The following is a 16224-nucleotide window of genomic DNA, read 5'->3' as shown; positions in this document are numbered from 1 at the left end:
CAGCCTTAATGGAAGAGGCATTTGGGAAAGAAAATGTATTGTATTTTTCAGGGACTGAGGCTATCCTCAGATTAAACACGCTGTCAGAAGAGAGCCAGAGTCTTTGTATATGTATTGTTATAAAACCAAGATGTAAACACAAATCCATCTGGCTGTTTCAGTCCACGTAACAGGCGAGTCTAGACGCTGTAAATAATGAAAAAGCCTCTGCTAGGTGCTGACGTAGCCTGTGCATAGCACTCCATCTATCTATCCTGTCCGTTTTCAAAAGCCACGCCGAGATGCCATCTAGATTTCTCTCTTCCTTCGTAAGACTTCGTAAGCATATACATATGTCCTCAAACTTTTTATCCCTCTCAAATAAAGCTATGTCCACATGTTCGTCCGCGATGATGTAATTGTAGAAACGCAGCCTGTTGGCGCTGCCTACATACATCCGGGGATTTCGCCTGGTTCCAGAGACGTGCTGGTGTGAAATGAGGTTTAGGACGGAGGATCCCCTCCCTTAGAGCTGCACTGAGAGAAAACCACAAAAAACGACAAAAACAAAAGCAGAAAAACTAAATGAAAGAGCTGAGATGGACCGCGTCGTAATGCTGATGTCACAGGGATGCACTACTTGATTTTTTTTTATGGTTTTCTCTTTTGTAGACACAAGGAGAGCTGTCTCCCCCTTCGTTTTTTGAACCAGCCAAACCAGCTAGCTTGCTAGTAAGTAATCTAGCTAGCTAGCCAGCTGTTTCCTGTGTTGCCGTTTACTTTTGGAGCTAGCTACAACTAGTCTGACAGCTGGCTTGCGTACTGCTGTTAAGGGTAATTGCCACAGCGTTTGAACCTCGGCGTCTTCTCATTCCGCAAAAGCCGTTAAGGAGCTTGGTAAGTAATGTGTAACTCTGCTAATTTATTAAAACATAATGCTATGTGAAAGCTAACTAGCTAGCTTCTGCTGTTAGCACTGGTGTGCTAGCAGGGCAGCAGCAGCAGCTACGCGCTCAGCCGGGCGGTATCATAAGTAACGTTGTCCTAATGCGTTATATTACTTTAACACATTGTACGCTTGTACTAACATTAATATGAGTGTGTACGTGTAGTAAGTTTGGTATTTTACTTGTCGCGAAAGTAGAACATTTTAAGACGCTATCTATGTTAAGTGCTAGCTAACTAGTTATATGGCTAACCAGTTTGTATCTAGGCAACGGACGTGTGGGCGTGGTAGTTGCATGACAGGCATGATAGGTATTTGTAAAGTTTAATGTGTCCCTGTTGCTTATTTGACTGAAGTATATCAATAGCATTGACCATCGTGTCTCCTAATTCTATCATTCAAGTGCATCTACTGGCAAAGTTTGCAGAAACAAACACAGTCAAGACCAACTGTTGAGCATTTCACTTCTGAACCCTGTTTTTGTCTTTATTTTTATGCTTGAAACAGAGAGACACAAAGAAAATGGGTGCTTTCTTGGACAAGCCAAAGATGGAGAAGTTTAATGCACATGGGGAGGGGAACAACCTGCGTTACGGCCTCAGCAGCATGCAGGGCTGGCGGGTGGAGATGGAGGACGCACACACAGCCATTGTGGGCCTTCCTCATGGGCTCAGCACATGGTCGTTTTTTGCTGTCTATGATGGACACGCTGGCTCTCAGGTGGCTCGCTATTGCTGTGAACACCTACTGGAGCACATCACCAGCAACCCAGACTTCAGAGGTGGAGGCCCGGGTGGAGGGGATGAAGACGCCGGCGCTAGTCATTCTGAACCTTCAGTGGAAAGTGTGAAGAATGGTATTCGCACAGGCTTCCTACAGATTGACGAGCACATGCGTGCCATTTCGGAACGCAAGCATGGTGCTGACCGCAGCGGTTCGACTGCAGTGGGCATTATGATTTCGCCAGAGCACTTTTACTTTATTAACTGTGGGGACTCCCGGGCCCTGCTGAGCCGTGGGGGTCGAGTCCACTTCTTCACGCAGGACCACAAGCCCAGCAACCCTCTTGAGAAGGAGAGGATTCAGAACGCTGGAGGTGCGGTCATGATTCAACGGGTTAATGGTTCTCTGGCTGTTTCTCGTGCTCTTGGCGACTTTGACTACAAGTGTGTGCATGGAAAGGGCCCAACAGAGCAGCTGGTCTCTCCAGAGCCAGAGGTGTATGAGATTGAGAGAGCAGAGGCAGAGGATGAGTTTGTGGTGCTGGCCTGTGATGGCATCTGGGATGTCATGACCAATGAGGAACTATGTGACTTTGTGCGCTCACGACTGGAGGTGACCGAAGACCTTGAGAGGGTGTGTAATGAAATAGTGGACACCTGTTTGTACAAGGTAAGGTTTGCCAGAGAAGTGGGATTGGCTAGAAGCAGGAGATTAGCTTGTGGTTTACTGTGCTGGAGCATGAAGTATTTGATAAGATTATATATTCTTTCCAAGTAGTCACATTTGCTAGGCCGCATTTGTTGCCAGCCTTAACCAGTTACTGTGGTGTTTAATTGCAGTTCAAATTAAAATGATCCATTTGAAAGGGAAACTATGCAATTATCCAAATGGTCATTATCAATCTAAAGTTAATGAGTTCATTTTATGCGTTGACATTGCCATTGTGTAACTGTTTTCTCTGTCTGTTTATGAACAGGGTAGCCGTGACAACATGAGCGTGGTACTGGTATGTTTTCCAGGTGCACCCAAGATCAATCCAGAAGCTGTGAAGAGAGAGGCAGAGCTGGATAAGTACCTGCAGAACAGAGTAGAAGGTGGAGCATCTAAAAAGACTAACAAATAAGTCCTAGTACAATAATAAACTGTAGAATATAGAGACAGAGAGTGTGAATTCACACTCGTCTAAGAGTTTGGTAAATGGCACTCTAGTTGCCAAATATATGTTGTTTCTGAAGTTCCAATCAACAAATACCCATATTTGAGGAGAAAGACCCATTAGTATTTTATCATCCCTGTGTAAGAGGCCAGGATCTGGTTTCCCAAATGCATCATAGCACAGAGATCATTGTAAGATGATATTAAATGGTTGATGCTTTTTGGGAAACCCAGCCCTGGTAGGTCTCATTTAACAGGGTCGATAAAACATTATAGTGCAAGTAGAAGCTCTTTATGGAGGCCTTTGATTATTTATTGCCAGGAGCACTCACAATTTAAATGTATAATCTTACCAAATGATTTCAGAATAAGGCATTGAGAAGAGTTTTACTCCGGTTTCACTTCATCATGACTCTTCACTGAGCCGGACAACAGGATGATGACATACCTTTTAGTTACATACTTAAGAAAGCTGCTATGTTTAGAAGTAACTAATATAGAAAACAAACCAAATTTTGAACCACCAGTTTTGTGTTAGCTGTTTTGTGTCAAAAAGGAAGAAATGCTACATGTAGTGCATTCTGTTCATGTTAGCCTGTTCTCATGGCCTTATAGTGTCATTCATTTTCACTTGTGTAAGCATGTATTTGAATTTGACACCAAGTTCATTTGCACTTTCCTGATATTTTACGGTCACTTAAATGTGTTGAAAACACAAACAGAATGTCAGAGCTTCACTGCTATAGTGTACAAGATTACTCACACAGTATGATGTACAAGGTCTGTGAGTGCATTTTGTGCATCTGTAGCTCTGACTGCTATGGGTTGCCTTGACACTCAGTTTCTGCATGGTTCTCTTTTGTACCTGTAAAGGAATGCAGTTGCCTTAGCCCCAACATTCAGAGCTGATTGGCTACCATTTAGCACCCAGCCCACCTATAATGCTTCAGAGGGTAAACTGAATACCATTGCAACATACTCTGTAGGCATGTATGCTACTAATGGCATGATAGTATTGTATGTATTCCTGCATGTAAAGCAGAGATTTTTAGCTAACAACACTAATCAAAAACAGAGAGTGTTCTTAATATGACTTTAGTCTGACTGGACTTGTTGCTGAGAAAGATTTCTTAATGCATACATGTTTGTAACTCTGAGGATTTCATAGATTTGAGCTTTAACACACTATTTGAAAGATTGAAAATGTTTTTAAAGTGCTACTAGAATTGTTTACTACTTATCGCCTCAAAATGACATTTTGTCAACACTCTGGTTTGTTTCTTAATGTAGCTATACAGAGAAAGTTTACATGGAAAAATTCTTGGCACACCCTTGTAATCATGAAACGCAAAAATTCAGATAGCTCTTTATATATGATCTTAAAATTCTCCCTGTTCTATCCACAAGAACATAAAGGCTTTGCAGAGTTTGCATTTCCATCACCTTAAGTAATATTTAGTAAGACTTGCACTGATTAAGAATATTTTTGCAGGCAAATTTGGCCTTGAAAATGAAACTGATGATTATTATTATTTTTTGTGCATGTCTCTATGTTTGTGTGCCTCTTTAGTTCATCAGACTGTGCATTTAAATGAAGAATATGTTTTACTTAAGTGAATGAAATGAATGAGAAAACAGTGTGCCTGCTCTCAGAGTGTTTCAGAATGTTGGTTCTCCTTATCTGTGCTTGCTATCGTGTTTCACCGTTATTGAGCTGTTCTAACTTGAAGCACATTTTATTAATGTTGTTTTGATTGTTATATTTTCAGTTTTCATTTACTTAGCAAGACTACATGTGCAATGGTCAGCCTTTAACTAACAGACGTTATTCATTAGCTCTTACTGGCTCGTGCATTGTACTTGTGTGCGTGCAGGTGTTCTTGAAAATATATTATACCAGTTGTAGCATATAAAGTAACACACTACAGTGAGGATTAAGTGATTGTACTTGGAAGTGACAATGTGATTGGTTTACAAGTACGCTTTGTCCTTATGGAAAAAAAGGTACCAGGCAATTACTTGAATCAAGAACACTAGCTGAACTAAAATGACTTTAATGTTGTGCCATTTTCCTCCATTATGTCCACTCTAGGGCAGGGGCTTTTGTGGAAATGTGCTAAATAGGATACAGACATCGCCAGACATATTACAGATGTCGTGAGTGTTATAACAGCTGGAAGTGCAGTCAGGGGTCCTGATTAATTGAGTGTGTGTACAATCAGTATTGATTATGCGGTGAGTTTGTGATGAGATTTGCTGAATGTGAAATCTTACCATGATTAGAATTCACTAACAACTCTGCAGTATTACTAGGAAGCCAGTGCAAGGTAAATATTATTGTTTAATTCTAAATGAGTAGTTCAAAAATGGATCCATAAATATTTTGGAAAGAAGTAAACTTAACTCTGTGAGTTATTATTTGTAGTATGCACTTAACATTTCTGGAAATATTTCCCAATGACTGCTGTTGCTCCTACCAAACATCTAAAGTAAGTAATTTCTTTAAATCCTAATTTAACATTTAAATGTGAGGCTAAATTAAGATAGTGTAATGAGAACATGCCCACCATTAAAAATACTCATGACACATTATCAATAAGTGAATAAAGCTCTATTGATTACAAAAAGAAGAGCATGAAACATTTTCCAGGGATGGAATGAATGTTATGTAATTCGTTCATACATGTTTGACTTTCCTGTAGCCATTTTTTTTCTTTTTGGCTCTTTGTTGCTGTTGCTATAGTGCAGGACATTTTAATGAAAGGTAGTAGATGGACGTGTGTGTGTGTGTGTGTGTGTGTGTGTGTGTGTGTGTGTGTGTGTGTATATGTATGTAGTAGTTGAGCATTATATGTGCTCGTTGCACTTGTGCTCAGGTGAAATTTATCAACAGATGAGGCCATTTCCACATAGATAAGTGTTTTATAAGGCTTTGATGAATCCCACTTGAGGTTTTCGTGCTCTTTTTATACTGACCTTTCCAATTGCATTTGATAGTAATTGATAAGTCCCAGTCCCAGTATGTTTCAAGTCATTCAGTTTGCTGAGAGTTTGTATTTGTTATTGTGGGCGTGACACCACCTTGAATTTGCTAGGTCTGTCACACTTTTGAGCAGACAGTATTCATCCTGGACCTGCTTTATGTTCGTACTAAACCTATTTTGAAATGATTAAAAAAGATTTTGCAAAGTTGGCACTAACTATAAAAAATACCCAGTGTATTACCTTTGAGAACATATTGAATAAGGGAATCATTTTATTATGATAACAGAGACGATATTAAAACTATAAAGAAAGGAGCAACATTCTCCTACTTAGTGGAGTGTTGGTACCCATGTGTCATATACCTCTCTAAGGTTATAACTCGTGAGCAACAGAAGACACTTATTTATTTGAGTTATTTATTCCTACGCAAATATTTACCTCTTCTGAACTAAACCTTCATGCATTCCGTTTTATTTAGCCAAATAAGCACTACTAATGCAATGACAGACGTTTACTCGTCCCTGTATTTATTGTTATCTGTAAGTCACGTAACAGTGTCATGAATCTAGTTCATGTATATTTGAAGGTTTTGTGAGTTGAGGAAGCACTTAAGTCTTAAATCAGTCTACAGTTATTTCTCCCACTTCATTTATTGTCAATCATATATCGATATCCTTCCTAATCAGATTTGTCCAAGGATGGTGAAAAGGGTTGCAGTCCATGATCGGTCCTTTGTTAGCCCATCAGGCTGTGTGTTTCTGTATTAGTTTAATTACCTCTCAGTAGGCAACTGTTTTATAATGCTCATTTTAAACGATTACAAAACTGTATTCTAGAAACGTATTGCAACATTAAGGGGAAGAGCACCCATGCTTTATTTGTTTGATTTTTATTTTTGTATATTAGCACCCAAGTCTTGGTAATGTAGAGACAAATTGTGATGTTGTTACTCTTAGATGTTAATGATGATTCAAATAAAAGTTATTTACTGAACCCTTGAGGCTGTGAGCTTTTTTTATTTAGACAAAAATGCTTTTTGCACTTCTGTTGCATCAAGCATTCGCCTGTTATTGTGAAATAAAGGGTTGTTGACATTATTTTTATGTATTAACAATGCAGTAGGCTGAATTTTTTAAAGGGTTCAAGTCCAGTCATCAAACCTGTAGGACAGTGAAATAAAAAAGACCCTCTGTTTTTGTCAAAATTAAGCACTTTTGCTGTGAAAGCACATATAAATAAAAATGGAGAATGAAAAATGAAAAGGAAAAAAAAGCACCTTTAACAGCATTTATTCATGGCACTATAAAGGCAGGTTAAGTGTAGCATGAGTCATAAAAGGCCATCTTCGATAGGCTGCATGATTGAAGCAAGTGGTGAGTCACCCACTAAAGTGTTGTATAGGCTATACCTGTTGTTACCCACATTAATTTTTTTTGTTAACGATTTGGCTATTTACATTCAATGCATTTTGGATTTTTGTAAAGATTTATGATTTAATAAGCTTTTCCCAAACAAACCTGACTTACCCATAAGTCCTTGTGATTCCTCAGAGCTCATTAAGAAGCAGGGTGTGGAGAGCATTCCAGACTTAGCCCATGTGATGTGTGTGTTAGCCACGGAGAGCATCCCCAACCTCCCACCCGGGGGAGAGCTGGCTAGCAAGTGAGTGCTTAATCTTACACACACAAAGTCATGAAATTTTAATTTTTCATGCATGTAGCTGATAGCTTAAATATGTAATCAACTTTTTCGTTAGTCCTTACTATAATGCATTTCTTTAAATTTTTATTAAGATCAGTTCAAAAGCTAAAGCTTTTACATTGGCAGGTGATTTACAGTCTGAAGCTGATACAGTAGATTGTACCAGGTTGCTTTAGAATACTGTGGGGGGGGACTCAAATCTCTAAAGGTGTAATTTAAGTTCATTTTATAAACATCTTCAGTAACCTGTTGATTAGAATGGTAATAGAACAACACTGTTGATAGTTTATTTAAATGTATGTACAGATATTTCTTTAAGAATAACCTGACTAAAATAAAATCAAAGGTCACTTCTCAGTGCTGTTCCCCTTTTCTTCCACTCTCCTTTTCCTCTCCCATCATTACCTTCCAAACTGAATTATTCATGTTAAGCTGATGCATTTTTAAACTCCTGCTAGATGAAGAGGTGTCATTTAGATTCACAATGTTGGCAAAGTAGACAAATGACTACCAAGCTCACAGTACTTTGATCAGTCTTCCCTACTTTTACTATAATGTTCGCTTTAACAGTAAGTCATTGTGGAACTGATGGCCCAAGAGATTTAGAAGCTCTGGGGTGAAAATAATAAAGGCTTTGTTATTATATAGTAAAATTTATCTGCTTCTGAGGCATATGTGAGGTCAGTGTATGTTTTCCTCTTACACTTCATAATCCAGTCAGTTATTTCTGAGAAGGGGGTGTTTTGCTGAAGTCCAGGGCAAGAGAATGCTCTCAAGACCGCTACTGTCACTTTTAATGCTGACACACAGGAACGGGGGAGAGTTTACCACTTAAAAAAAGGCTCAATTGCTTTTGAATTGTTGCAGTCTTAATACACAATCAAATCATAATGTTTAATTTGTTAAAATTTAGGTTAAAAAACCTTTTTTTTGTGTGACTGATTAAGATTCACAGCTCTGAAATAAGTAAAAGTGCTATACATGTACTGGAACTCACACCCCTTTCCTGTTATGTCCCCTCAGACGCAGCGTTGTGGAGGAAATGTACAATAAACTCGACCCCTACCAAAGTGACAGCACAGTGAGTATTCAGGCTAATGCATCATCAGTTGTAGTCCTGGTCAAATAAACAGCGTTTCATACATTTTTCACCTCAAATCTTTAATTTAATCTGGCTTCCTGCTAATCAACATCTAAAAGGTGGCTGATACTGATTGTGTTGATTCAAGATGTAATTACCCCACCTTTTGTCATTCTAATCATTCTCATTAGCCAACAGCTCTTTTATCAGAGGAACCTGGCCTGCATTTTTAGTTTGTCTTCCTTGAGTCATGTTTCATTGAGGGTTAGGCTACTCTAATCCTGCACTAACTCACCATATGTAATGAATAATTTGGAGCAATAGCAGTAATAGAAAACAAATATAGAAAAATAAATGCTAATAGAAATTATCTTAACATTACATATCAAGTACCCTGAGTTCTCAGTTGTGATTTCCATGTTTTCATCTGGTGCAGCAGTCATCTAGTCATAAGAGTGGTGAATTGACTCATATGTTAGAACAGGAAACCGTTTACTCGGTGTGCTGTATCTAGCACACTGATTTTGCACCATACCCTGCTTTACAGACAGGTGATAAAGCTTAATAGTAATACACGAAATTATAGTTATTAATTTAGAATCATATAAGAAATAGACAGATCAGGTTAAACATAGTTTTAATTAAATACTAAGTTAAAGAAATATGTTTTTAGATGCTTCTTAAGTGTGCACTGAGCTTGGCTGTCTATTACCCAATACCCAGTAATCTGTGCCTAATACACTAACCCTGCCCTATTCCCAGGAAACTGTGCCTAGTACACCGACCCTGATCTATACATAGTAAATTTAGCCTAGGACATGAATACTGCACTGAACAAAGTTCCCTAAAAGACATAGTACCAGTACAGTAACACTGCCAAGTAAACTTTTAACTTTTAACATTGCACTATAGCTAGTAAACTATGCCTAGTACATGAATGTGACACTACACCTCATACAATTATGTCTAAAGTGTAGTGCCAGTTCACTAAACCAACACTGTATCCAGTAAATTGTGCCCAGCCATAACAATGGTATGAAACACAAGTGTACACAATTCTTACAGTTCTCCAACATGCTTTTTCAGTGTGGAGCCAGCAATTGGGCCAATGTATGTGGATCTTCCAGGCTTTGAACAGGACCCACATAACCCTTTCTCTCCTCACACGTCTTTTTTTTTTTTTGAAGAAGAAGAGTTCCATGTTGACTCAAGACATAACACCAGGCACTTCCAGTTTTAATCTCAGATATTAGACCACTCTGTCAAGACCAACTCCTACCTCTTAACTACACACCTCACACACTGCCTTAAATACTGTCAGCTGTAAAGATGGTATAACAGACATAAGACTGGGAAAGAAGATGATGGAAGAGTATCTGTTAAAAAAAAGAAAACTTAGCAGCATGTGTGTAATTTGTTTTTGTTTTTCAGCTTATATTTGAAATGTTTAGTTTTTTTAACTGATCTGTAAAACTTGGTTTCTCATAGCACCTATAGGCATGGCTGTACTTTCCACTTATTTTCTTCTAGATCCATCTCTTTCTTGGTTTGTGGTAAAAATGTTTTCTTTTGTCCTTGGACCTGTTGTATGGAGAATATAATGCACCTCAGTGTTGATGGAAACTCTGATACTTGTCCTTTGTATGTGGATCTCCTCAAATAATTATTGATTTTTTTTTTTTGGTTTTCCTAAGAAAATAATTAAAGATTTGCAATGAATACAATAGCCATGAACGTTTACATACTGGAAATCAATTCAAACACTGTGCTTAGGTTCTCAGATTTTTTTCTTTTGTACAAGGATTGTTTAAACTATATTGTGTTTATCTGCAGGCAGGTCCTTGAATTTGAGGAAATGTTTAAGCATGTGCTGAAAGCAATTCTGTATATTTCCTAATAATGATGTATATGAATATGACTGAATGAATGGGCCATCTTATGATCCCTCACTGGTGTAAGATTGTTGTACCAACATTTGCATGCTGTAACTATGTTTGAAAGTCATTCTGTATAAAGGGGTAAGTGTTGAGAGCTGAGAAATGTATATTTGCAATATTTTGAAACTGTTGACTCTCTTTTCTGTTTGACATATTTCAGCTAAACAGGCATCGTGATTTTTACTCAAAATAAAAACCGATGACGTACAGTAGTGTGCAAAAGTCAGAGACCACACTATGTGTTTATTTTCCAGTCGAAATGGCCACACACACAAGTCAACACATGTACTGTCAATCTTTCAGCATCAGGAAAAAACAGAAACATAAAATTAAAAACTACAGAAGCTTCAACAAATATAAGATTTTTAAAATTATTCTCTCCTTTGTCTTTATTCTGTTCTTCTGTTTCAGGAAATTAACTTTGTTCTTGAAAGAAATTTGCAGGGATATTTTTCCACACCTCCAAAGTTCCGTCTTAGACGTTGGTTGCATTTTCTGCTTCTTGTGATCACATTCAATGATGCTGAGGTCTGGACTCAGCTGACTGTGTGTCAGTCCATTGTTCTGAGATCACCAGCAGCTTCTTTGCAAAGTTTCTTTTTTTCTATTTTTTTTCTCAGTAAGGGCTTCTTGACAGATACACATCCTTTTCAACCCACTGTATTAAGTTGTCTCTTCACAGTGGAATCATTTACAGAAATGGATTTCTTCAAATCTCAGGCAAAGATGGAGCTTTTGGTGGTCTTATGTGGTTGTTAGGAGTCACATTTTCTCTGCATTTAACAATTTTTTGAACTCCAGTTTTAGAAACTTGTTTTTCCCTCCATCCTTCCTTTTCTTTATAAATTGATTATCTTATGTCTGTTGTCCTTTGAAATGTCTCCTGATAAATGAATAACTTGTTTTGACAGAAAATGATTAAGTGAAGGGTGGTTTCTGACTTTTCACAGAACTGTAGGTGTTGTAATTTAGACAGGGAGGGCTAATCAATCCAACCCCAGAATGCAAGCATAATAATCAGGCAAAACTTGTTCTCACTTTTCCGTCTCTGTGCTGTTATCAAGGCAAGACAAGTGGCATTTTGGCATAACATAATTCTGTAACTGTGCACTCCTGTGAAATTTCTACCTCTCTAATAGGTTACCTCTTTTTTTGTAAACGTTGGTTTGCTAAATGCAAAAGTCTCGATTGATCTCTTTTTAAATGAACAATAAGCAGCTCTTTTAAATCAGCAGTAAACAGCAATATGTCCGACTGTATTTGGTTGTCTGTTTGTTCCTGGCTCTTATCTGCCGCTGGTATAGATGTTGCGGATGAGTACTGGTCAGATAGAAGAGACACCGGGGTCACACTGAGTCTGTTTACTTACCCTTTGCTTTGAACATCAAAGCAAGGGACTTCGACTCACAGTGGATAAAATAGGCACAGCTTCCCTTTGAGTGTGTGGCAGGGATACGCACCTGTAATTGACATTGACACTGTTTTTCACAATGCCTGGTATATATATGCAAATTGTTCATTAAAAAAGTTATAAATTCATTTGATTTCTTCTTAGTGTATAGGTTTTTAGGCAGATCAGCATTTATTAGCATGACTATACTTTTCACTTCAGTTCTGATTTAGCATTCAGTTTCAATAATTTTACATTTACAGTAAGGTGTGTGTAATGCAATAGATGGGGTAGATATTTTTTGCCCTCCTCTTCTTTCTCTGTCTTCCTAATGTACTGTTTTCACTGCACTACAACTGCTCTCTGTACCTCAGTATACAGGAACTGATTGATATCACTAAGAATGCTGCCGTCTGTTTTGATTGGTTGTATTTTGGTACATTTATGTGAACTGTGATGGAAAGTGAATGTAAGTGAAGAGTTTTTGGGCTGTTTTTCTAGACCCAGATGAAGCCTAAGGCAACACTAATTGTGACATTGCACATTTAGTCCAAGTCTAGGCTTAATCTGTGTCCACAAAACCAGCCCTATGTGATTAAGAGCATAAAATCTATTCAGATACATTCTTTGTGTTGAAGGTAATGAAAAGGTTTACCTTTGTAATTTCTGGTGAATAAAGTTTCTTACTAAGCAATGGGTCAAGACTCTGGAGGAAGTATTGAAGATCAATTTGCTTTCGTGAGCATAAAGAAGCATTCCATGGAAAATCAATAATGTGATATGCGATCCATGTACTGTAAAGTTTCCAAAGCAAGAACTAGCCTAGCCTTTCGGTGGACAATCTCATCTCAAAATATTGTCCAGTCCAGGACTAGGCTTAACCCCTGTCTTGAAACCAGCCCCACATGTGTAATCAATGTCTACCTGCTCATCAGTGTTTGTTTCTTCTGAAATCAAGGGTAGTAAGGAATTTGACCCCCCCAAAACCCCCCATTTGGATGACAAATGCTGCTTCAGCTCATCCAAAATGTACTAGATGGTGCTTCATCTCCACATAGTTGTTGAGCGCCACTAACTTTATACCCCTCCACAGGGTTATAAATGCTAGGAAGCTTTATTTTTCCCCAGACCAGTGCTTGTCTTTGGGCATGATGACCTTAGGCCCAGGTGCAGCTGCTCCAGAGTTGCTCCATTTCTATTGGCAATGCTTTTCTATAGAGTTCATTCAAGCTGTGCCTATGTAATTCAATGCCTGTGTCATCAATGGATGCACTGTAAAGTAACTGAATTCACTAATTAGAAGGGTTGTCCACATACTTTTGGGCATAATGTATGAAGAATATGACAAATATATGACAATTCGTTACAGGCTTATACCCACTGATTCACTTTTTTTAAAATTATTTTTTATTTGTAACATTTTGTTCAATATGCAAGTTAGCACTTATTAAACTACAGATTCTTGGTGGAATGCTGTTTTAGACTTGGAATCACAACAACTTGTAGGTGGTTTTACAGTACTAGCACAATTTTACAGCACCAAACAAACATTGAAACGTATGTTCTTACCACTCTGACTGTATTTATCCACTCTGTACTGAATTTCTTTGTCAATGGCTTATTGGGGTTGTAAATGCCAGTAAGCAATGCTAGGTTGTAATTTAATTATTACATATAGGTCCCTGTGGGCATCAATTCTACATCAAATATAATTTTCTGATATTGTTAGAACTGAAGAGGTTTCTGACTAGCTTTAATTTAGTGGGAAAAAAGTTCAGATTTAATTGACTTTAAATTAAAAAGGCTGTCCAATTGAAGACATTTTTCCTTTAATAAAAATAATACCTAACTGCTTCTTACAATGGGAATATTGTGAAATGATGTTTAATCCATAACCTTTTCAACACCTTCAACACTTTCTGACTTTGTTTATAGTGGAACAAACCTGAATTTCTGATCTGCTAATCCTTTTTTGCAACCAAATAAATTGATTGCAAATCTCTCCTTGTCCTCTGCTAATTAAAAAAAAGGTCACAGCAGTTTGAATGAATAGCTACCAAGGTCATAGCAGTCTGAATGAATGGCTCAGGTATTACACATTGCCCAAAACGATCATAAAACACTGAAATTGCCTCTCACACAGGTTTTGTTCTGAATGTGCACTTTTTTGCATTCACATATGTTTGCTTTGCAAAACGTGTGTATACAGTCAGGTCTGTAAGTATTTGGCCAGTGACTAATTCTTGGAATTTTGCCTTAAAGGAATTAGTTATTTTTGAGTAGTCCCTCCTATCAGGCCCCTACGAACTTGGAAAATTTACATAAATTAAAGGATTATTTGTAATACTTGGATGCATATCCTTTGCAGTCAGTGACTGCCTGAAGTCTAGAACCCATGGACATCATCAACTGCTGAGTTTCCTCCCTTTAGATGCTTTGCCAGACCTTTACTACAGTTCAGTTGCTGCTTGTTTGTGGGTCTTTCGTCCTTCAGTTTTGTGTTCAGTAAGTGAAAAGCATGCTCAGTTGTGTCGAGCTCTGGTGATTGAATCAGCCACTTAAAAAAATTCCATTGCTTTGCCTTTAGAAGCTCTTGGGTTGCTTTTGCAATATATTGTGGGTCATTATTCATATGTACAGTGTATGCCATCCTATCAGTTTTGCAGCATTTGACTGAATCTGAGCAGACAGTATAGCTCTGTTCACTTTAGAATTCATTCTGCTATTGTTATTAGCAGTCACATCATCAATAAATACCAGTGACCCCGTTCCATTGGTAGCCACACATGCCCATGCCCATAACACTGCCTTCACCATGTTTTACAAATGATGTGGTATGCTTTGGATCATGAGCCCTTCCTTTCCTTCTCCATACTTTTCTCTTCCCATCATTCTGGTACAGGTTAATCTTGGTTTCATCTGTCCAAAGAATCTTGTCCCAGAACTGGGCAGACTTTTTAAAATGTTTTCTAGCAAAGCCTAATCTGGCCTTGCTGTTCTTAAGTGTTACCAGTGGTTCACATTTTGGTGTAAACTCTCTGTATCTACATTAATTAAGGCATCTCTTGATTGTAGACCATGTAGCATTGCTGAGCTTTCCTGTGCATGGCTTCTTTTTTAGTGTGCACTGAACTGTTGATTTGACAACTCCTAAAGTTTCTGCTTTCTCTCTGATTGGTTTGCTTTTGTTTGTTTTTTTTGTTTTGCCCCCCCCCCCCCCACCTAATCATGCCCCCCCCCCCCCTTTGCTTACATCAACACCTCTTTGGACCACATATTAACAGTTCTATTGAACAGCTACTAAATACATATTCAACACTTGAAATCAACACCAGACTTTTTATCTCCTTCACTTGACTTGAAGCTGCTTATCAGTCAACTGTCCAGTTACTTTTGAGCCTGTGAAAATGACTACGTATAAAATGGCTGTAATTCCTTATCAGTTAGTGCAGTATTTTTGTTAAACCACTTGAATTAAAGCTGAAAGTCTACACTTCAATCACATTTTGACTTTCATTTCAAATCCATTGTGGTGGTTTGTAGAGGCAAAATGATAAAAATTGTGTCACTGTCCATGTTATGGACATGGGTCTATACATGAAATCACTATATTTAACTTTCTAGTGGGCTGAACCTAGCTTTATGCCACTAATGTGTTTGTGATCGATGGTGGTGGATCGCTGCGCCTCCTAATCACTGTTCAGATACGCAGTCATAACACTGTATTGATGATCCAACGTGTTAAATGACCATAAACAAAGAGTGTCTGTTTGATTAGTGTGCTGTTTCATAATGTCTGACCTTGTTTGTTCCTGAACCCTAGCATTTTCTCTAATTTATTATCTTCAGCAGATGCAACTGAAGCATTCTTTTAAAACACATTTAAAAAAACAAATGATAACCATTAGTAAATGTTTGACTCTCATTTATGATACCCTATGGGAGATGACCTTCTATTATTCCTAATTTGTTTTTGGAGAATATGTAAATGGGTCTTCCGTGCTTATGCATGCATTGTGCTGTGATGTGAGGCCTCCATTGTTTTGAGTATCACTAATGAGGCTGCAGGATCATCGGAGTCTGAACTCAGCAGGTCAGCTGACCTGGCTCTGCCTGTCTAATTACAGCATTAGCGGCCTCACTGATCGCCCATGCATGATACTGAGCGCTATCTGGAGCACTGAGCTGCTGCTGCAGCCATATGGTGGCTTAGTGCCGGGCGACTGGCTCAACGTGGCACTGCCCCGGAGCACCCCAGTGTGGGAGAGAGCAAAAGAGAGAGAGTATGACAGAGGGATGGATACTAGTGCTAGCTGGGTGCTCCTAG

General features: G+C 38.3%; 1 protein-coding gene across 1 annotated transcript; it reads left to right on the top strand.

Moving 5' to 3' along the window:
• The first annotated feature begins 450 nt into the window (after positions 1 to 450).
• Positions 451 to 10633, top strand: ppm1ab (protein phosphatase, Mg2+/Mn2+ dependent, 1Ab). The gene is made up of 6 exons (XM_017710482.2): positions 451 to 876; positions 1433 to 2317; positions 2625 to 2742; positions 7339 to 7450; positions 8513 to 8570; positions 9657 to 10633. The coding sequence occupies exons 2-6, from the start codon at positions 1448 to 1450 to the stop codon at positions 9702 to 9704; spliced, it is 1206 nt and encodes a 401-aa protein (XP_017565971.1). The 5' UTR covers positions 451 to 876; positions 1433 to 1447; the 3' UTR covers positions 9705 to 10633.
• Positions 10634 to 16224: the final 5591 nt, after the last annotated feature.

Source organism: Pygocentrus nattereri, chromosome 4 (genome assembly GCF_015220715.1).
Source record: "Pygocentrus nattereri isolate fPygNat1 chromosome 4, fPygNat1.pri, whole genome shotgun sequence".
NCBI lineage: Eukaryota > Metazoa > Chordata > Actinopteri > Characiformes > Serrasalmidae > Pygocentrus > Pygocentrus nattereri.
Note: the sequence above shows the minus strand (reverse complement) of the source record. Positions and strands in the feature narration are given on the sequence as shown.

Bases quoted from the DNA above. Each gene is read 5' to 3' on its own strand.
- ppm1ab (XM_017710482.2), top strand. From the start codon at position 1,448: ATGGGTGCTTTCTTGGACAAGCCAAAGATGGAGAAGTTTAATGCACAT. The intron at 2,318-2,624 runs GTAAGGTTTGCC...GTTTATGAACAG, and splicing joins TGGACACCTGTTTGTACAAG to GGTAGCCGTGACAACATGAG. The intron at 7,451-8,512 runs GTGAGTGCTTAA...ATGTCCCCTCAG, and splicing joins GGGGGAGAGCTGGCTAGCAA to ACGCAGCGTTGTGGAGGAAA.